Below are 22,159 nucleotides of genomic sequence, written 5' to 3' on the forward strand. Positions count from 1 at the left end.
AAAAAAAAAAAAAAAAAAACGTAAGCAGCCATACCCTTCCGGTGTTACGGTCTTACCGGGTTCAGGTTCCTACGTCGAAGTAGTTAGTAAATTAAGTTTGGGTTAAGGGTACAACGACCGAAACCCGTAAACGTACGTAGTTTTACGGTTTAACGTTTAGTTAAGTTTCTTTCATAAAACAAATATTAATAAAAAAAATCTCGTAAATAATCTATCTATCCTAACGACACGTGTATAGATGTTCTTTGTTTTTTTTTTTTTTTTCCTGCTGCAACTAAAGCTATTTTTCATTGTGGGGTCTTACCAATTTGAGACATGTTAAGAAATAAGAATTCTGAATTGCAAATGTCCATGTTTTCTTCGCAGAGTTTTTGAAGATGTCGGCAGATATACCGTTAAATATTAATATCAAGGAGCCCCGATGGGATCAAAGCACTTTCATTGGACGAGCCAGTCACTTCTTCACTGTAACAGACCCCCGAAATATTTTGTTATCTGATGCCCAGCTGGAAAGTGCAAGAAAAATTGTGCATGATTACAGGTATGGCAGTCATTTCTAATGCTGGCCCAAAAAAAGCGAATAAGAATATCACTGTTATAGTTCTAAAAGGAAATATTTAAGACCATGTATTTATTGCACCACTCTTTTGTCTTGTTTCAGAGCTTAAACTCTATTAGAGTACTAATGAATGGGGAAATTTTCATCTGAGAAAAACTATTTAGTGGGAGTATCTAGTTCTGAAAATAGTCAATAGAACAACAGTTTAAAATAGCCTTTCAAATGTATTTTTGGGGCATATAATTTATTAAATCAAGTTAAATTTCCAAAGTTTCATGCTGAGGGATTTTAGCTGTCCATTTCAGCTCAGACCCAGTACTGGCTTGAGTCAAGAGAATTTTGCTGGTTGTCAACTCAGCCTACACAACCGCTGCTGGGAGTTTTAATTCTTATTTCACCAATTTATTTAATAGTTGAAGATCTACAAGCTGACTATAAGGCTAGATTAAATTAGCCTCCTCTGATGCTAAGTCTTTTCACTGGAAGTTGCAGCATTTTATGTTTATAACAGCTGTGCTTTTTGCTGTTGTCTCGTTTTGTTGGTTTCAATTTGTTCCAAGACAAGGTATTGTAGCACCTGGATTGACGGAAAATGAACTGTGGAGAGCAAAGTATATCTATGATTCAGCCTTTCATCCAGACACCGGTGAAAAGATGGTCTTGATTGGCCGAATGTCAGCTCAGGTACCCATGAACATGACTATCACAGGTTGTATGATGACCTTTTATAGGTAAGCAGTGGCAACATAACACACGAAACATTTCCCTATGAATTAGATAAGTGAAAGTCAGTGTTATTGTCAAAAGAGCATTTTAGAAGATGTATAATACATATTCTAAAATATAAAATTTTCCTTCCTTTTCTGTTTTCTCTGTGTTCCCTCTTAGCCTCATAGATTATTGGTTTCCTCTGGAAGCAGCTGTGATATAAGCTCTTGGATGCTTCTCCTAATCCATATATCCCACTTTTCCTTCTTATAATGTCTCAGAGATTTATTAGAACAATTAGGAGCATAGTAACTTCTTGAAGACTGAGAAAGTAAACCCTGCCTCTAAAATCCATTTCTCAGTCACTTATGGAGTCTCCAAAGAAAGCAAGTGAACTGCAAAGGACTAACTCTGGAAAAGTACTCTAGATCTTGTAGTTTAATTTTTTTCCTCTGTATGTTTTTGTAGAGAGGTTTGCTATAATGCTTTTGCTATTATTACAAACCTTTGTCCCAAGTGAACTGTTATTCATTTGCAATGCTTTTAAAATCTATTCTTAGAAGTAACTTGCACTTTCGTTATTAAGACAGTATCTCCTTGACTGAATTGCTTTATTCAGGTATCCAAGAATTGTATGATTACTGCTTGCAGTAACTTTTCTTGATTTGCCAACGTTTTTCTGTGCTGTTGACTCAACTCTGTTTTTAAAAATATTAATAGTTTGTTTTCTTTTTTCAAGAACGACACCAGCAGTGGTTTTCTGGCAATGGATTAACCAGTCCTTCAATGCTATAGTAAATTACACAAACAGGAGCGGTGATGCCCCAATTACTGTCAGGTCAGACACTGAACCAGATGCTTCTGATGTGTTCACAGGTTCTCTCTAATGGACTGGGGTATGATTGGTCTTTGAGATGGTAGATAAGTTTGTTCATCTGCATTTATCATCAGTTTGGTATTGTGTAGTGGAAATGCTCAGTCATGGCCTGTAGCAGTGATTGAGCACCTGGTGGGAAGGCAGGGCCAACCCAAAAGAGCTCAGGTGCATGCAGTGCAGCTGAGTGATCAGAAGGGATGGAGCCAGGATCGACCCTTTCCCAGACCTCATTTAAGGGTTGGCAGTGGAGGTGAGGGCATCTCTTGCTGGAGATCTCTGCCTACCTGAGGCTTTCCAAAGGCAGGCAGCTTTTTTTCCTTCATTCCTGCATCCATGGCTGCTCCACTTGGGCTTGTTCTCACCCAAAGACTTTGCCACCCTGCTATTATCACCCCATCATAGCATTACAGTATGTATAGTGAGGAAGCCTGAGAGTGATGGATGTGGCCTTCTTTTTTGCCCTTAAAGATGAAATTAAGGACCTTAATCAGTTCTGAGGCTGTCTTTCTTGTAGATGTCTGGCAGAAGGCAGTGGATTAGAGGGTATATAGACTGGCTGATTGGGTTGGATTTGGGTGTTTACAGCATAGCTGGTCTACACAGATTGGTTTTGGTACTTTTGATTTCAAATGCTATTGTAGATTTGACCTTAGAAATTAAATACAGAACTAAATCCTTCAAAGTGCTCATTCAGACATAAGAGAAAATGCCACGCAGCAATGCAGAATCATTGGAGCCTGGTTCACAGAAAAAATGTTGATTGCTTGTTGTTTTTACTGATAGTGGAAGAAAAAGGGTTAATTTGTGGTTTCATTTGACCATTCCACCCTTATCTTATTGCAGCAAAACAGAAAGGGCTATGCTTTAACTTTTGTAGGTGGAAGGAACTTACTGCACGTGTGAAAGTTGTTTGTTTTTGAAAATGGCATGGATGTAATTGTTATGCATGTACAAACGTTGTTATTTTGTTTTAGCCAGCTGGGAACAGCCTATGTTTCTGCTACCACAGGTGCTGTTGCGACAGCTTTAGGACTTAATGCACTAACAAAGGTATTGCTGATACTTTTCCCATTCTTATTCAGATTTTGGTATTCTATGAAATGGCTCACTTCCCCTCCTCTGGCTCTGTGTCATGCTGTGCACAGCTCAGTTATGGAGCTGTAATTACCCTTAGCAGCTCCCTTCTTTAGTTCCCAATCTTATTTTTGCCCCATATAGATGGTATAAATTATATTATATTATATATATATAATATAATTTTTTTTAATAATTATATATATATTTTTTTTTTTAATGACCTATCCTTGCTGTTTTCATTCACAAAATGTACCCAATGAAGGTGCCTCCTTGCCTTTTCTTTTAAGGTGTCAAAGTATCTGGCAGCGTTTGAAAGTTAATTGTGATGGATGTAATGACAATGACATAGAACAGTTACACAACTGTGCAGCCTGCCTGGTTTTTAATGTACAGTATTACTTCTGGAAACATGGAAGTCTACTCTGGACTGGTTGAAGAATGTGTAAAGAGCTGCTTCTCTTAAATATGGAAACTCAAATTCTTCAAACAAATACGCAGCACGTTCAAAAAAAGCCACAAATATTTTATATCCCTCAGTTTATGCTTTAGTATACTGGGCATGGTGCAGCACTGACACCTTATTTGAGAGATACTATTCTAAGCAGAGTAACTCAGATTATAGGAGATGTTGACTAGATAAATGGCTTCGTGCAGTGAGTGTCCTTAGATGCAAAGCAGCTGTTAGAAATGTTGCTGGCTGTAACCTTGCCTTTAAAGACAGTGAAGCTAAGGTCTATTTAGTGTTGCCATCAAGCTGACAGGTGTGCTGGGAAGCTGGCATTTGTCTGCAATGGTGCTACTAAATTAAGGTGGTTTTTGCCAGTCTCCTGCCAGTGTTCACCCTGATAGAAGTATTTATGACTTAAGTCTTGCTTGTGTCTCTTTTGCCTCTGCCTTACCAGGGATTTTTTCCACTGAATTTTAATTTAAAAGAAATCTCATCTGTCATTAACAAGTGAAGCATTTTGATGTGACCTTCAGAAAAAATAATTATGTAATTCTTCTTTCTCTGCTTTTCACAGCATGTCTCACCTCTTATAGGACGGTTTGTTCCTTTTGCTGCTGTTGCTGCTGCTAACTGCATTAATATTCCACTAATGAGACAAAGGTAGGGAAAGGCAAAAAAAAAAAAATCACTCATTCCTAAAAGAAAGGATGTTATTGAGTTCTTAGATCAGCAAGGTACTGAAAAAAGAACATTATATTATCTTTAGTTTGTTTCAGAACCTTGCAAAAAAACTTGGGCATGGACCTGTTTTAGTTGTTTGACTGTGACATGTGTAAAATAAAATGTTCTCATTCTCTTCAGATAAATATCTATTTAGTTCTTCAGCCTTAAATCTCAGTAACCAAGTACCTGTTCTTCAAGACTTGATCACATGGGCCCTTTCGATACAAACTGCACTTTGGAAAAGCATAATCATTTCAGTGATGGCTCTTCAAATCCCACGTACAGAAGTTAGTCAGAGTTCTATTTAATCTTCTGAGATTACAAAAAATATGCACTGTCTCAATAACAAAGTTTCATATGTATTCTAATTTGGCAAGAAGTAAGAATAGAAATGAGGGGGGGGAAAAAACATCCTCTTAGAAACACAAGGTTATGAGCAAAAAAAGGGAATATCTTCATGTTTATGTTCATGGTGAAGTTGAATCTATGGTGGTATTTTTTCTTATAAAAGATGGGAAGAAGAACTAAGGCAGTCATCATTATATCTGCCCTTCTGTCTGCTTCTCACTTTCTGAAAGGCTTTTCCCTGTGTGTGAGCTTTGCTCAAGTGCAGAATTGTGTTAAAGCTCTGATAGACAATAATGCAGATACAAAAATATAGTTTGCTTTGTGCATTCTGGTATACTTCTAAATATGTTCTTGGTGGTTAAAATGAAAACCCAGGCTAGAATGCCAGAGAATTGTATTTAATTCAATGAAACTAATCTGCTTTTACTCCCTATGTTGTAAGTGGGAAAGGACAGACTATTTTAAGAGCAGTCCAGAAAACTCTATTCATTCTGATCGTTCTTGAAGAAGAACCCTCTCTCTTCTGTATACTACAGAAACAACGGGTCTCAGAATACATGTGGCCAGGCTCAGATGTCAGACTGATATTACAAATATTCAGTTGTTCACTTTTTAGCATATTTTGCCCCAAATCTTTATTGTTTGAAATTTTTGCTCCAAACAGGAATAATAAAATAGCATAATTCTTCCAATCAAAAGTTTTAAAGAGGAGAAACATGACCAAAAAGAAGCAAATAAATGCACGTCAGTCTCTGTTGTATTATTTTTATTCAACAGGGAACTCAAGTTTGGAATTCCCATCACAGATGAGAATGGAAACAGACTGGGTGAATCAACAAAAGCAGCTCAGCAGGCAATTACTCAGGTGGTTATATCAAGGATCCTCATGGCTGCTCCTGGCATGGGTAAGAATAAGTTCAGTCATATACAGCTCCTGATTATAAGTTCCTACTTTGACAGAGAACTTAAGTTCTATGGAAGTGATTTTTCTTAGAGGCCCAATAATCCTACAGATAGGCACATAGTATTTGCATTTGTTAAATTTTAAGTCTGCATCTCTTACTGAGAAACATCCACAGTATGTTACACCGATGTGCAACAGAACAGTTCCTGGGGTGCTTGTGTAGAAATTGTGCAGTTAGCAAAGGAATTGTTGCAAATCCTGCTCAAGAGGAGCTGGTTTACTGCAGGTATGTGCCAAGTTACTGAGCTTAGGTTTGGTTACCTTTATCTGTGAAATTAGAAGTTCCACATATTGGAGAAGTCTACTTATGTAAATAGCAATCTGGTATCTCTTAATGGCAGCATGAAATGGAAGCTCAGTTAATGACAGACAGCTGTGAAAACTGAATTCCAGTGTTAGTTCATCTATACAGAAGATTAAATCCATGTGCCTTTATCTCCAAGTTTGATGCGTTATTTTTTTCTCATTTGCAGCAATTCCTCCCTTTATAATGAACACACTGGAAAAGAGAGCCTTTTTAAAGGTTAGTCTTAGATAAACTGCGTGCATGTATTTCAATGCTAAGTTAATATTTTCATGTATTTCAAATACTTTGTCTTGGTATTCTCCAGAGCTCTCCTGGAGGATGTTGTTGTAGAATGTACTTCACAGCTGCTGCTTTCTTTGTCTTTCACAGATAGAGGTATCTTAGTTCTTTTAATCTTAAAGGACATGAAGAAACTACTCACTTATTTTGTTATTCTGGTAATTATGTGTAAAACGCAGAGTTCTTTCTAGTAAAGGCACTTTCCTCTTACCAAGACTTGGAATGCAGCTTATTTGAAAAATAGTAAAAGCTTGTGTAATTCTCCCCCCCCACCCAGATATCAATGAAGGAGGCTTTGCTTTGCTGCCATAGTAGCAGGTTTGAGTTTGGAAATAAGTGATGATAAAAATGCCTTTTTCAAGTGATCTTTTAAAACAAACTGGGTGTGTGAGTATGGGGTAGATGTGGGATGTGTGTGTGCCATCAGATGACGTTTTCCCTGAATTCTATTGCTGCTCAAGTAGTGTGAAGTCAAATCTGGTGCTGTAAATGTATAAACTAAACCAGCATGGTACTATGTGTGCATAAGAACGAAAATGATATTAATTACATAGTTGCTTAAATTTGGACAAACAATTTTTAAATGAGGAGATACAGCCAGAACCACTCCTCAGCAGTAAAGGGAATTTTATCTTTGATTGTTGATGTCACTGATTTACTTGCTTGCATAGCTCCAGACAAACTCTGTGCCTGGGAAACATGCTGGGCAGGCTGGAAGCGATAGCCTAAATGGATCTGCTTCCTCCCTGTTAGGTCAGAGTTTCCGAATCCTCCATTGGAAAAGTGCTTTTGGGCAGCAGATGGGAATGAGAGCAGAGGAAATTGCCCATTTCTATTGGTTTGTCTATGATAAAACCTTCTAAAATATTGCAATTTTATTATTTCTTATCTTCACACTTCCTGTGTGTGGTTAGATAACCTGGTTACATGCATCATTTGAAAGTGCTTGTGTATTAGTAGATAAATGGGGCATTAGGAAAACATCCCAGGTGTCTCCCAATTGCAAAAAAAACTTTTGTTTTCCTGAAGAGATTTTCTGTTGTTTTTTTTTTCCCTGCTCCTGTTAACAGAAAACACTGTTGCTCAGAATAAAAAGTAGGAAATGTGGTGTTTGAATTTTAGAATTAAAGTCTTTGTTGCTTTTATCTCATTCAAGAAGTGAAACTGCAGTGCATCCAAATACACTGACTTGTTTGCAGTGTAAGGAGCCCTGTACTGTACTGATTGGGCTCCACAGCTGTTGACCCATTCTCTGTTAGCAAAATAACTTTAAGTGGCTTGTGATACTGTTGTGTCCTTGAGAATGTATTGAACGTTATTAACAGAAATGCCATTAAGTCAGCTGGAAATACATGACATTTGTGAAGAAGTTGCGAAAATTCTCAGGGTTTGAAGACAAATGTCTGTTGTTGTTTGTGTGGTGTTGTGAATTTTTCAGATCAGCAAAAATGAGTGATTTCTTCCGTGACTGTTCAGTGGTCTTTGGTACCATCATGACCATTCATGCTCACCTGTTCCTCCCCCACAGCCTCAAAGACTGAGCAGAGGCGAAACACTGCTCTACAGGTCATCAGTGGTAACACTTGGTAGAGATTAGTATTAAAGCCTTTAAGGAATGAGCTGCATTTCTAACAAGCAGCTTCTGCACGTTCTCTTGATGTTTCAGAAGCATCATCCCATTTGCAGTATTACAACACCATCCACACAAGCTTTACTAACTCATTTTTCTTAGTCTTTGCTTTGCACGTCATCAGCACTCTTGGAAAAAACTTCTTGTAAGCTTGCCAAAGCCTATTAAAGCAACATGCAGGGCCAGAAAAGTCAAAAGGCTGTTAAATGATGAGGAACACAAAATGATGTTCTGCAGTAAGATAGAGGTAAATACTTCTGGACTGCTGGTCTCAGTGATAGCAGTGAGTCATCCTTTGATATTTAAAATAAGATGTAGGTTCAGTAGTATTATTCATTTCCATTTTCTGACATGGTTTTGCATGAGGATATTTCAGTTATAGCACTAATATAGCTTACAGTATTCACAAAAATTATTGCTAGAAAATGATTCAAAAATGTTTTTAAAATACAAACAGATTCTTGCTGGTTCAAAAAATCCTAATTCTTGACCAGAAAACTCTATAAAAAAAAAAGTTTATTTTACATATACACTGCTTTTGCCTTTGATTTTAGCATTTGCTTTAACTGCATTTTGAGGAATTAAGCAATGCAGTGACTCTTGATGGTGAGGCTGTATGCTGGCTGTATGCTGCACGTGTTGACTAGCTCCACGTGGAACCAAATCATTGCTACATTCGCTGCAGCAAAAGGATCCATAAGCAACCTTGCTCTAAGGGACAGCGTTTATAGATTTGTTTAGTCTCAGATAACCTTTCCCCATTGGAAATAAAACATTTATCTCATAGAAATGTCTGAAAATCCCAAGGGAAACTGAAGCTTTAATTTATATTGCCACTCACATCTTCAGCAACTGTTTCTCTCTGGTTCTGCATACTATATTGACTCCAGAAACTTCAGGTCTCTTAGTCTGTAACTACAATAAATATTCAGAGCTCTAGAAAACTAGAACAGAGCCTTTTTTCTTTTAAATATCATTCTTGAATGTCTTATGCCTTAGATCATTCCATGCTTTCCTTCTTTAGCTGTTGTTTCATTTAGTCTTGTTCCTTGAGAGCAGTCATAGCTACCCTGAGAGAGCTGACACAGTTGGAGATCCCACAGTAGAAAAAGCAGAAAAAAATCTGATTTTTCTTTTTGGCTTTTGTTTGCTTGCTCCATTTCTCCATTTTGTTTGCTATTGTTTCTCTACTTTCTCTTTGCACTAACTGCCAAAGTTGCCTTGCAATCTGGAATTTAAATCCTAATTCATCTGAAATTACCTTCTTCCCTGTTTAAATCCATCTTTTAACAGAATAAATTCTTTTGCTGTCTTGTACTTCTCTGTTTTCTCTTTATAAGTATGTGCAGCCTGCGTTTGAGACTGGCTTTATTGTTTTAAATCTTTCTCTAGGCAGCCATTGACCTTATAGTATCAGTGTTTTACCTTACCATTGCTCTTAATTAGTGCCATCTGGAAAAACTCTTGAAAAAGAAGAGCAATAATTCAGATCAAGCACCTTGGCTAAATTTGTTCCAGCAAATGAAATGGGTGTTAGTATTGCCTATGTTCATAGACATTTCTCTTTTTCAGGATAATGACCAACTCAAATGGAGGCTTGAAACCAAAATCTGTTACTGTCATGATGCCCTTTAAGTCTTTTCAGTTATAGAATGTTTGGGGCTTTTCTTTTACGTGTCTTGCAGTGCAGTTCTCAGCATCCCTCTCCTTTAATTCTCCCTGTATACAGGAGCCAGTTACCTTACTGAGTTTTTGTGTTTCCAACTAAACACAGGATGTGACTTTGGCAACTGCTCATCTGTGAGCTGTGATTCACACAGTCCAATTTCTGATCTTCCCCTGCCATGGAGGGCCATGGAGTCTCTTGCCATTTGAACTCTCCTAGTATATAAAATTTGAAGGATTTTGAGTGAATTTATTTCAAGTGAGAGTCAAAGGTGTATTTAGTGGATTGTCAGAAAAGTGGAGCACTTCTTACTGTTGCCTTTTCTGTTTATTATCTATTGTTGCAATTTATTGGTAAATTGTGCAGTTCTTTCTGCATTCATTTCTGGATTACAGGTTAACACCAGGAAGAAGAAGAAGAAAGAGGAACAGTGTGTTTACATCATTTCCTCTTTCTCTCAGGCTCTGGAGTAAGCTTCATACACAGGCTTGGTTACCACTGCTTAGACCTTACTTAGCAGCAGCTTTATCCCACTGAGCTTTCTAAATTTCATTTTTCTGTCTCACCTGTCAAATACTGTCTGTCTTTTGTTCACTGGTTTCCCCTGTAACTTCTATATCTTGAATACTGCCTCTTGCAGAAAAGCATCTCCATTGTTGAGAACATCGCCCACCATAACACATCCTTACTCTTAGCTCATTTGTTTAAAAATCAGCTTCCTGTTATCATAGCATTTGTGGTATACATTCTGCTTATTAAAGACACTGACTTTACAGTAACAAAACAGAAAAAGCCCTATGTAGAAATGAAATAACACCAGACCTGTTCAAATACCATTAGCAATTTCAACTATTCAAAGACCTACAAGAAAACTCTGTCACTTCTTGGTGTATGTTCAAGTTCAGCAAGAGTTACAGTACTGGAGGGTATGCTATAAAGAAAAAGAGTCTGTATAATGGGGTGCTTTCTCAGCTAGTCCCTCTTTTTTTTTCCTTAACAAGAGATGAACACTTGCAGAACTGGACTGTACTAGGCTGTGTGCTTAATGATTAAATTCCCACACTTCAAATCATGTTGTAACATATCATAAGACGGGAGAAAGGGCAATCAGTTCCTTGATATCTCCCTTATTTTTGGTCAGCAGGTGCAATGAGCTGTTGCCCACAAAGCAGAGTGGCAGTTGTGAGTTAAAACCAGTTGATGGTATGGAAGAGAGAGCTGCAGCCAAACTCCCCGTGCCCTCAGGAGGTCTGCCAGCACTTTCCACCAGCACCACTCCCAACTTGCTAGCTACTGTGGGCTTACATGACTCACAGTGGTTCAGGTCAGGATCAGTTCAAAATTAAAACAGTTGGTCACCTATTGTAGTTTGTAAGGGATGCTCAGAATAAGTGTATGCTGATATCACTGAGAGTTTTCTTGCTAGTTGAAAGAGATTGGGATAAGGCTTTCAAGCCATAGCTCAAGCTTAAGGTATGCTGGTAATTGTTTTCCTTTCATCGTGTAAAACACTTTTAGGTGCAGGTTGTTCCCTTCTAATGCAAGTTTCCAAGGTGGGAAGAGCAATAAAAGATACCATACTCACTGTGTTATATTTTATTTTAAACAGAGATTTCCATGGATGAGTGCTCCTATTCAAGTCGGATTAGTCGGATTCTGGTGAGTGCCTTCTTTGGACTGGCTGCTATTTTGAAGGTATAATAACTTCAGGGGTTGTTTTTTGAGGAAAGTAGCATTTGCATTTTGTATAAAGGTAAAAAAAAAATCAACAACTATGTATGTCGAAGCAATACAGATAAGAAGCTTCAGAAATGACATTCCTCCACTGTTCTGAGAAACTGAGACTACAGCACTTCGTTTCCACATCTGTGGCTGATAAAGCTGATAATACCATTAAAAAAAGGAAGCAGTTAAAGAAGCTGACAAAAAAAAAAAAAGCAGGGGGTAGGGAAGAGGAAAGGAAGTGCCAGGAAACGTGTAAGCAATTTGATTTTTAAAAAGATACTTTAGCTGCCACCTCCATAAACAATAATTGTAAACTAATACTCGGCTTGAGTTCTTGAAACATCTGGTTAATGGAAGGTTTCATTTGCTGTTGTCTAGCACCTTATGTTGCATGTACACCAGTGCAAAGCACTGCAGGGACATCAGATGAAAGGGTATTGCTTATGTGTTTAAGTACCACGTAATACAGAAAGGATTTCAGAAGTATAATGCAGTGAGAAATAAAGTTGTTGTTTTTTGTTGAACCTTATCTCACTATCCATACCAAAACAAAAAAGAGCTTTGTGCTTAGAAGACAGTAAAGTTTCAAATTTTCTTTTAGCACCCTAAATACTGTAAACCTGTTTTTGTCTTCTCTAGCCTTGTGTTTGCAACTCCTCTGTGTTGTGCACTGTTTCCTCAAAAAAGGTACGTATTGCTGTTACGTTATTCTTTCTTTAATGTTACATTCAACACATGCAAGATACTGCAAAGAGACACAAGTTGTCATTGCCTCACAGAGTATACAGTCTCAATATTCATATAACATGATAAACATGAGAATATTCAGAAAAGTAATTATGAGTAACATTGTTATTAATGTAGTCCAAATTATCTGTTCATGTCCAGTAAGGTTATGGCTTCAATAAGAATGGTCAGATCCCATTTCATTTTTTAGATAGAAACTGGATATAGAGAACAGCACTTGACTATATGTGCTTATTTGCAACTTGGTTGGTTTTTTTCCCCATCAATACAAACTCCTCAGTATGAAAACCTATTAAAAAAAAAAGCTCATAGCTGAGATAAGAATAAAATCTGGATGAGTTACCTCCAACTGAAGTTAACTCAAATTGCAGTATATAGTAGAAACAAGGTCTTATGTATTCAACTTATCACTCATTTAGTGATTGTCAGAACTACTACAAGTTGACAAGCTGCCAAATGTAGCTTAAAAGATGCAAGCTGGAGCTGAGTAGGTTAAAATAGCGAGCAACTGAAGTAGAAGTAGCTTTTGACTTCAAAAAAAGCTAGCACAGAACTCACAGCACCCCTCTACTGAGGTAGCTCTCGATTTTAACTAGTGCTCTCAACTTCACAGATCTCAAACTGTCTTTAGAAAATTGCATCTGTTTATGTGATCTGGCAGCTGAATTCACTTTTGTGTGTGATGACTCAAACATTAACTGAATAAAATCAGACAGTAAGTTAAACAGGCAAAAGAGATTGTATTATGAGAAACATCCTAAGGAAGAGAAGCTTCTATTGACAGAGACAACCTTAAGCACCTCCTTAAATTCCTGCCTTCACAATAGTAGGAACTCAGCTGTTCCTGTAAGGTATGGAACATCTCTAACACCTTTTAAATAGGAGATTCCTTTGCTTGATCTGGGGAGCATGATTCCTTTATGAGGAGTTCTCAGTTTTTTTATAAACTTTCCAGAACCCAGGAATTTTAAAGAGATTCAGTCTTATTTTAGAATCAAGTGCTTGTTGTATATAACACCATTTTACTTGTTTCTTTTGCTCAGTTCTATGTCTGTAACACGCTTGGAGCCAGACTTACAAGCAAAGATCCAGGAGAACAGCCCTGAACTAGAACGCGTATACTTTAATAAAGGATTATAATTCAAGGAAGGGAGAATATCTTACAAGGAGGATCTCGTGAACTTATTTTTATGTGCCAACATAGTTGAAGAGAACTCATTTTAACTGGTCATTTAAACCACTGCACTGTTTTATACTTAAAAATCTTTCCTCACTGTAGTGTTTAAATTACAGAAGGTCGTTGTCCACCACTTTGGTATTAAAACTTTTAACCATACATATGCAGAGATGTTTACATAAGCTCTCAAGCAGCTACAATAATAAACAAGCACACAAAGAAGAGAAGCTACGATACTGGGTATGCCACCTGTTCCAGTAATGGGGAGGCAGGGATGCCTTTCCAAGAAGTCATAGAGCAACTGATCGAAGTTGCCACCCTCTGGTAGCAGCAGGACGGGGAGCTGAACGTGTCAGAAGGTTGTGCAGGAAGGGCTTTTTGCCAGGAGGTTGGTTAGGTTGTAGGTTTTCCCTGTTAGCACAGAACCGTTTCTTTAGAGTAGACATTGGAGGAGCCTGGAGCTTCTGTACAGTGTGATACTGTTCAGCAATGCAAGCTGCTTTCTTCCGCAGATCCAGTTTTACCAGCATCATGTTGTTCTGCAGTTCTGCCAGCGTTTGGTCCTGAAAAATGGAAAGCAGTATATTTAGAGATACAATAATGTAACTCCTGGGTTATTATGAATTGAAGACTCTGCTGAACTTCACTAACCAGCATGCTAAATAAGGGCATACAGAAAAAGCTCCTACTGTCAGCAGTATAGCAGTTCAGTAACAAAAAGGAAACAGTTATGCTAAGAAAAAAAAACAGAATCCACCATGCTGTAAACGTGCTGCCATAGCAACTGTGATGGAGCACAGTAGATAATGGAGCACAGTGGATAATGGAATGAGAACTCTGAATTCTGCTTTAAGTGCAAGCTGTCAGGTGGCTGAACAGAAACAGTTGGGTCTCTTTTGGAGAGTTAAATATGCAGTATGACTCAAACACTGAACAGTTAGCAGTATAGCTCCCTTAACGTAACAGGTATTTATGTGTCTAGAGAATAAGACATTTATATTTGCAGCTACAAGAATCTAGGTCTATCTGCTGCTTATATCAAAGTACATAAATACCACGCTGCAACAAAAGACAACACATTACCTGTCTAGCCAGGATGTCATCACACGTACAAAGGGCTTCTCGAAGTTTCCCTGCACCTGTACTGTGGCAGCATGCCCTCTCTGCAGACTGAAGAGATTCCCCAAGTTTTTGTAATTCTGAGCGTAGCAATCTCACATTCTACAAGAGAGATTTAAAGTGAGCTGTTGTATTAACACTGTTCTAGAAACAAGGCTGCTCTGAGATAATCCAGACATGCAGTACTGAGGGAGATCTGAGTGAGGTACACTGGGATCAGTAACACCAGCATCTTCCACATCTGTACTCAAGGTTTGCTTTCAGAATGCTGTCAACCATTTAACACCTTGAAAATAGCAGCTCCAAACACGTTTTAACTGGCAAGCATTTTGCTGCGCAAGTTTCTTTCTCTAACAAAGATAGAGTTACCTTCTGTCCATCCTCCAGTTTCTTGTCTACATCCACAGTAATGGGTTTGGCAGAGGGAGGTGGCTCCAGTAATCTTTGGTACTTGCGCAGCTCTAAGAACAGACAAATTAGTGAGCAAGAGCTCATTCACAGAATGTTAGGTTTTTCTTAAAGCCTGGACTGCCCTTGAGACAGACAAACTGAGAAGAGCTCAGGCTTCCAGTTTAAACAAAGGAACTTTAGGTTTTGAACTAGGAGATGAGCCTGCCTTACCTGATGATGTTGTATTCAACTCCATTTGACACTGCTCCAGTTTGGCCTTAGTATCTGTCAGCTCCTGTTGCAGAGCACACGAGGCAGCCACTCGCTTTGATCGACGCAAGCCTTGCTCTGAGTCCCTTTGCTTAGCATCCAGTTTTTGTTTTGCCTCTTGCAGAGCAGCTTGGAGCTCTTCAATCTTCTCATCACGCTCCTTGAAGCAAGTTTGTTCAAAAATTAAACAAGACTTTCTTAATACAGCCTTTGTTACCTCAGATTTTCCGGGTCTTTTTCCCCACGAGACATTCTCCATCATCCATTTCACACGTTGGATACAGCATTTAATGCCCTTTATGTGAAGATAGTGAACCCACTTTGTTGAGAACCTAAACCATTTTTCCAGCCTCTCTACCACATGTGTTAATTTGCATCTTCAGAGAGGGCCACTCTCATATGATCAGAGCTATAGACAGGCCTGTAGCCTTCACAACTACAGTTAAGAAGCGAAATTCACAGAACTGATGTTAATTTGAAGATTGCAAGGCAAGCAACTAGCAAAAATAATAAAGGGACAAAGGATTATGTTGGACTAACAGGAATAAAAATGATTACACATTAATTCCCAGATTAAGGGTTGAAAAATCTGGAAGTCCAACTAATACAAAATAGTCAAGAAATGAGAATTAGCAAGAATTGTGGATCAAGTTATCATGTATTAACATAGCACAGAAAAAACCCGAAATATTTATTCTCAGTCTGTGTAACAACATCTTCCTGAACCCCCAGGCTCCTGCCACCTTCCTCCTGATGTCATTCCTTCCCTCTGAACAAACCTGGATTTCTTCCTGGTAATAGTCAGTTAGCGACTCCTTCAGGTTATTCAGTTTATCTTCATACAGTTCCTCCAGCAGTTCTTTCTGGGCATCAATGTGTTGGCTACGAAGAAAAGCAAACAGCTATCTGTATCTCGATCTGATAGTCCTTGGTACCACAGCACACCCTGAACACAGGGAGATTGATCAGCCTCAGCTGTACCTCCACCATTGCTCCTTCTGCTGCATGCCCTCCAGCATCTCATTGCAGATCTCTGTACGGAGACGTATTTCGAGTTGTAGCTTCTCCTGTCTCTCTTGCACCAACAGTTCTCGTGCAGCTTCCACTGCACGCAACAAGTCCTGGAAGACACAAACTCCCTTGCCCACACTGCATAGCAGAATTAAGACCTAGAAAAAACAAACTAGCTGATCCTGTATCTGTAAGGCTGGGGTATTCTAGGTTTAGGATGTTTTTCCAAGCGACTAAAACTAAGTTGGTAGGTTTGTTCCCAATTCCTTTCCCATGAGATGGTTTAAACACCACTCCAACTGAAGCTATCTCTGTAAGCAGCTTGCTATACTGCACTGCCCAAGGCTGCACATGCCTTTGCTACTCTGATACATTACAACCCAAATCTGTATTTCTTCCACTCCACTCTTTCAGCTATTCCAGCTGCCCACTTTGAGTATCCAGGAAGTCTGATTATTTTTCCTCAGTTTAGCCAACTGTTTTACTGATTCTCTGATCAAGATTTCCTTTATAGAGGAGAGGTTACAGATCTGCACCTGAGCTCTTAATGTCCTTGTTCCACAAGTGGACAAGTGTTTTTAAGCACATGCTTCAGATTTTGAGCAACTGTGGATGGAATATCTTCCATAGATTCTCAATTTACAGTGTTCTAAGGATCATATCTTTGACAATTTCTGTCATCTTTTGCACTGAGTTCCAGGACCCACCTTCTAGATTAATGTTTAATCATATTCTTGCTTTTCTATCAATAAAAGCTGCAAAATAAATCACAACCCACCTCTCTCTCATAAACAGAGACATCCACTTCATCTTCACTGTCTTCTGTTTTCACTTCTTCTTTCTCTGTAGCCTCTGAACCCTGGCTGGTTCGCCTGCTGTGCTCTTTGATAATTGATTGTATGGATGGAAGTCCCAGCTTTGTGGGAGGGGCCTGAACAAGCTGAAGGGGAAAAAAATTATCATTACTGGTTCATAAAGCCTGGAAGCTACAGTCTTTAAACATGGCACTTCTCCGTATGCTGTCAAACTTTTGAATTTAGTAGAGTTTGGAATTACTGGGGAGTTAACAATCCACTGCAAAAACACAGGGAAGGAATGCCTGCCTTCTGGTAGGAAAGGACCCATTCCCATAGGAGGAGGCATCCTGAGCATGTCACAGTGCTACTAAGTGTTACTTACCTGGCTGGCAACAGCTGAGAACTTGGCTACATACAGAGTTTCATCATATGTAGATGCACACTGATTAATGTTAACAATCATACAAGAGCGCCCACGTCCAGTGAAGAAGCCCTGGAACACACGGGTTAGCTTGCTGTCCCGGAAGGGAACCACAATCTGCTTCAGTCTACGGGGAGAGACAACAGTAAGACCATGGGAAAAGACAGCCTCCCCACACCCTCCCCTCTGAAGCTCCAGATACTCACTTGGATTGCTGCTTCTGACGGAGGGCAGTGATGCAGCGACCCAATGTATGCAGGGAAGTATTGATGTTGTTTGCTTCTTTCATTCGATCCCCACTTTTCTGGTCTTTGCAGCGCTCTGATCCCGCAAGGTCACACAGGGATAGCCTGAAAAAAATGGAGACGTTATCTTTTGACCCACCATATTTGTGCTGTTCTCACCAGGTTTACGATTCAGACACCTTGCAGTCACTTTCCCCTGCTCACTCTCCCAGCTTCCTCAGGAGGACAAAGAAAGCTCCTTTAGGATAAATTAGGCGGGTCTTTCTATCTAGCAACAGCCCAAGTGTAAGGATTAAATGAGATAAGAACAACATGAGCTTAGTGTCACATTCAAAGATCCTCAAGACAGCCACTTCCCAGGTGCTGAGCCAACTCACATCCAGATAACTGTGTCTGAAAAACAGGCAGCAGCCTCAGTTAAATCAGCCCTGCTGCAAGGGCAGTTACTCATGTTTACTTTTAAAGAGTTTAAGAACTATCTCAAGTCATATTTTGCAGTACTCCTCAACAAAGCTCTCCCCGCTGTCAGTTCCAGGCCTAAAGAGTGGAAACATTCACTCCAAGTGCTTTCCACAAGATCTTCCTTAAGATACTTTCCAGATCCACAGTAACAGTTTAAGAAAGTCCAGAGAATACCCACAAATCCTAGAAAGCATGAAACTTACTCGCTGATTTTGGGAACAATTTCACTGCCACCTCCTTGCAAATGCAGAATCCGAATGGAGAAGATACTGTGACTGTAAAAGGAGCATGCAGGCATTTAAAAAAAAAAAAGTAACATTTAAAAGCTTCTCAGAACTGTATATCTAAGAAATGCCCCCTCTCACTCCAGACCTGCGACTGGAATTCTGGTTCATGTGGGTGCTAGCAAAACTCTGGTTTTTCCGACCCAGTTTCAGGAGCTTCCAGGCCTCATCAGCATCACGGACATTGATCCAGTTTAGATCTAGAAAAGCAGGCATGCATTGGACATGGCAGTTAAGAAACCATAGCATTTCCCTGACATTAGTAAGCTTCACATCCTCTTTATCCAGGCATCAGAAACTTCTGAGGGGCCAGAGGACATTGTGCTCCCCAGCATATCACCACTAAGCCACCCACTCTGTCCTTAAGTCTCCCCCAGGTGTGATCCCCCTAGGGGCCCACTACAAACATCTTTCAGGTAAATACCTTTCACATAGGGGTTGCCAGTCTGGTCTTCACAGAGCCGCAGCGTCTGCCTCTTGCGGTTCTGGCCAGGGAGGGCTGGTTCTAACAAGTCATAGATTAACTCATTGTAAATCTCAAAGAAAGAGACCCAGATGGAGAACTGCACATCTCCTGTGGTGCTGAGTGAAATACGATCCAAATCAGCCCAACGAGGGCCCAGTTCTGGGGAGGAAAAAAAAAAAAAAAATCATGACTGCAGTCTTTCTAAGGTCAGACCTGAGTTGTTCAGGAAAAGACTGAAGTGTCCTTCTTCAGTAATAACACCATCCCAGACTCAAAGCTATTCTACATACCCCCTGCTGTTTGGATATATGCAATTACCTATGCCCAATCACACAGTATTAAATTCCCTATAACAGTATCTTTATGCACAAGGACTGCCTATATACTTGATCTCAACTCAAGAAGCACAAGATATTTCATAAAAACTCTGACGTGTTTTAAGCCTTCTTACTCCCTGGATACCTACTCAGCTAGTAGTTCCTCCATTTGACAATCTGGGTACAAGTGGGCAGTGTGATATCTCAGTGCAGCACCTTGCTTTCCAACAACCCCTCACTGCATAGCAGTCACCTGCTCAATAACCATATGTTCAGATTTTGATGAGACAAATGTACAGAGTTCTTCAGCTGAGGGGCTGTAATGATATAATGGGAGGGAAGGTACCACAATAATAGCAGGGTAGCAAAGTCTTCAGCTGCAGCAAATGAGAACAAGCCCAAGTGCAGCAGCCACAGAAGCAGAAATGAAGCAAAAGAGCTGCCTGCCTTTGGAAAGCCTCAGGTAGGCAGGGATCTCTAGCAAGAGATGCCCTCACCTCCACTGCCAACCCTTAAATGAGGTCTGGGAAAGGGTCGATCCTGGCTCCATCATTTTCAGTCACTCAGGCACATTGCCTGCACCTGGGCTCCCCTGGGCTGGCCCTGTCTCCCCAGCAGGTGCTCAGTCACTGCTTCAGGCCACGACTCAGCAGATCTGCTACAGGAGTCATCATCTTTCAAAGGGAAAATCTGCGAGACTGTAACACCTTTGCTTCTTTACTAAACAGCACAGCATCTAGATAGCTATTGCCCTTTCTTCCTCTGTTCCTCCAACAAACAGGTGGTACAAATTAGGTTTCCAGTCATACCTTCTGTCTGGCTGATGTCTGAATGGCTGGTAAATTGGCTGGATGAAGAGAGGCCAGCAACTCCACTGTCAAAGCTGCCACTGATGGCGGCCTGAAGCTGAGATTCAGCACTGCAACTCCTTTTCAGTGGTGTTAACAGCTCCTCCTAGAGAGAAAACAAAAAAACCGTGACCAGGTGGTCTGACATTATTCACTCCCTAGTAAACCTCCTGGAAACAACATACTTACCTCCCACAAACCCCCTCGCAGCATGCTCTGTTTCTTGGTCTCTTCCTGCCGAACCTGCCTGCTATCTAGCCAGATCACCTCATTGCAGAGTGAAGGCTTCAGGTCCATGGCTTGGTACAGGCGGTCCCCCACACTATTGAAGATAACAGCTAAGGAACGAGGCAGAATTCCACCATCTTTGATGCTACCTGAAGAAAGAGCAGGAAGCTATGGATTCAACAGAAATGTAGAAGCACACAGCTACTTCACGTCTGCTACCATTTTATATTCCCATTACCCTGAATGGTGTGAGTCTTCCCTGAATTGGTGTTGCCATAAGTGTAAACCAGCCAGTTCTGCCCATTCAATACATCCTTTACCACCTGTTTCATTGTTTCATCAAAAAACAATTTCTGCCCCACATCTGGTCCAAAGATCTGCAAAAAAAACAACAACACAAAACAGTCTCATGTAGATCTTTCCTACTATTAGACTGCAGCTGATTTTTCAAATGATACTTCTTAGTCCTTAATGGATCCCTCCATCCTCCACCACCACAAAACTACCAGTAATTTCAGTCCAAGAGCCCCGTAAAAACAGACTGTTCACTTGCTTAGTCCAGTAACATACAGTATTACTACAGCCTTTAGCATGTTTAGATCTTTATTAACAAAATAAGAGTTCGGCATTTGCTGCTAAAGCTTGCAGAATCTACTTCAAAATACATATCTAAATAAGGAAAACATCAGAAATGAGTAGAGAGTAGTACAAGAGAACACGGTTCACACAGAGTACTGGTACTACTACTACTAAGGCAGCTTTTTAAGTTGTATTACTGGCTTAAGCTCAAAACCTTCTTAATTGGGTTAATTGTGGTTGTCTGTCCCAGTTACCTACCTGAGTGAAAGAGAACCTATGTACTGCTTGTCCCACTCCACGTTCCGTGCTCCGCATGGTGAAGGAGTCTTTGGGAGCTTTTAGAAGAAGAGTCTCTGAATTTTCAATGCAGACACAACCCTGAAAGAGAAAACAAAATCCCATCATTGCAGTGGCTTACAAGAGGTTATGACATGACAGCAAAGGAAAATTGGTTCTCCCAGTAAGAATACAGGCAACTGCCTTATTAAGGATCTCACCTGGTCTTCCCCTTTTTCCAGCTCTGTAGGTTTCAGGGGTCGAACTCTCAGATACACCTTCAGTTTTCCATTAACATCTTCAGCAATAGCCTGCAAAATTTGCACAAGTTAAACATAGCAGCCAGTGCAGCAATGCACAGCTATCTGTCAGGCCCAGACCACCAACAGAAATCAATGCTTGGAAAACACACAACTCCCTGAAGACTTGCTCAGTAATTAACAAGCACTTCAATGCTCCCAGGGTTCCCCAAAACACCAGAACATCTTTTCATACATTTCCACGTACACCAACACATCTTTGGTTTATGCAGTGAACCAGAACAAGAACCCAAAGCCGTGACACCAAACCCAGCCCCAGAACTGAGCACCACGTTAAGGGGCACCCATTTATTGTGCCCTTCATCAGAAGGCTGCTGGTAACGAGAGCTGCTCCGCCCAAAGCAGACTCTTCTTAAGAGCCCCTGCTGACCGTGCAGGGCAACCATTTTGTGCCGCATGCAGGACACAGCACTGCTCGGTGCGCGCCACCAGGGCTCCAGCCTCACCTGCTGGGAGCCCTCGAGATTGGGTGAGATAGCAGAGAACTCGGACAGGAGATCCTTGCGCACGTCAGCTCCAAACCCCGTCGCTGTGGATTCCAGAACGGGGGAGGCCGCAGCAGCACCGTCATCATCAGAGAACAGCCCCGGGGAGGCGAGCGCTTGTTCCATGGCGTCCCACGGGGCTGCTGAGGAAAAAGCGGCACAAGGCGATGTCAGAGCAGCGGCCCAGCCGACACGCCCGCTTCCCACGAGCGCATATCCCCATCCCGCGCCCACCTCACGCACGCAGGCCTGCGAACGGGTCTTCCCCACACGCCGATGCAGGCCGCTACACGGGGCTCCGCCACCCGCCGTTCCCTAGCCCTCGGTCGCACGACAAGCGCCGCTCACCGGACGAACGCCACTCTAACCTCGCGGCCGCTGCTGTTGGGGTTTCAAACCTCGCCGC

At 40.6% G+C, this 22,159-nt stretch overlaps 2 protein-coding genes across 8 annotated transcripts in view; one reads left to right on the top strand and one right to left on the bottom strand.

The window, feature by feature from the left end:
• Positions 1–13,221, top strand: part of SFXN1 (sideroflexin 1) — a 35,562-nt gene extending 22,341 nt beyond the window's left edge. For 3 of the 4 annotated variants that reach the window (XM_010718966.3, XM_010718965.3, XM_010718967.3), the window contains exons 2-11: positions 367–541; positions 1,120–1,290; positions 2,007–2,105; positions 3,119–3,194; positions 4,244–4,329; positions 5,518–5,645; positions 6,178–6,227; positions 11,196–11,245; positions 11,951–11,998; positions 13,102–13,221. In XM_010718966.3, the coding sequence (XP_010717268.1) occupies positions 378–541; positions 1,120–1,290; positions 2,007–2,105; positions 3,119–3,194; positions 4,244–4,329; positions 5,518–5,645; positions 6,178–6,227; positions 11,196–11,245; positions 11,951–11,998; positions 13,102–13,198 (969 nt within the window). In that variant the 5' untranslated portion in view covers positions 367–377 and the 3' untranslated portion in view covers positions 13,199–13,221. Of the gene's footprint in view, positions 1–366; positions 542–1,119; positions 1,291–2,006; positions 2,106–3,118; positions 3,195–4,243; positions 4,330–5,517; positions 5,646–6,177; positions 6,228–11,195; positions 11,246–11,950; positions 11,999–13,101 lie in introns of those variants that run through there. The other variant, XM_031555699.1, reaches the window with a different exon arrangement.
• Positions 12,012–22,156, bottom strand: KIF20A (kinesin family member 20A). Of its 4 annotated transcripts, none has more exons than XM_019620415.2 (19): positions 22,102–22,156; positions 21,715–21,896; positions 21,170–21,259; positions 20,931–21,050; positions 20,332–20,470; positions 20,055–20,242; positions 19,827–19,971; positions 18,659–18,859; positions 18,323–18,434; positions 18,154–18,225; positions 17,450–17,593; positions 17,205–17,370; positions 16,804–16,965; positions 15,996–16,135; positions 15,794–15,896; positions 14,976–15,174; positions 14,724–14,815; positions 14,319–14,456; positions 12,012–13,798 (listed from the first exon to the last, which is right to left on the bottom strand). In XM_019620415.2, exons 2-19 carry the CDS (start codon positions 21,877–21,879, stop codon positions 13,526–13,528), a joined length of 2,649 nt encoding a protein of 882 aa, XP_019475960.1. In that variant the 5' UTR covers positions 21,880–21,896; positions 22,102–22,156; the 3' UTR covers positions 12,012–13,525. The 4 variants fall into 4 exon arrangements, with proteins under 4 accessions (XP_019475960.1, XP_019475958.1, XP_010717274.1 ...); XM_019620413.2 differs by having other exon boundaries at positions 21,997–22,115; XM_010718972.3 differs by having other exon boundaries at positions 21,988–22,115.
• Positions 22,157–22,159: the final 3 nt, after the last annotated feature.

Source organism: Meleagris gallopavo, chromosome 15, assembly GCF_000146605.3.
Source record: "Meleagris gallopavo isolate NT-WF06-2002-E0010 breed Aviagen turkey brand Nicholas breeding stock chromosome 15, Turkey_5.1, whole genome shotgun sequence".
NCBI classification, from domain to species: domain Eukaryota; kingdom Metazoa; phylum Chordata; class Aves; order Galliformes; family Phasianidae; genus Meleagris; species Meleagris gallopavo.

Coding starts and splice junctions, on each gene's coding strand:
- KIF20A (XM_019620415.2), bottom strand. CDS start 21,879: ATGGAACAAGCGCTCGCCTCCCCGGGGCTGTTCTCTGATGATGACGGT. Junction 20,471..20,930: donor ATAGGTTCTCTTTCACTCAG/GTAGGTAACTGG, acceptor TTTTTTTTGCAG/ATCTTTGGACCAGATGTGGG. Junction 14,457..14,723: donor AACTGGAGGATGGACAGAAG/GTAACTCTATCT, acceptor TCTCTCTTGTAG/AATGTGAGATTGCTACGCTC.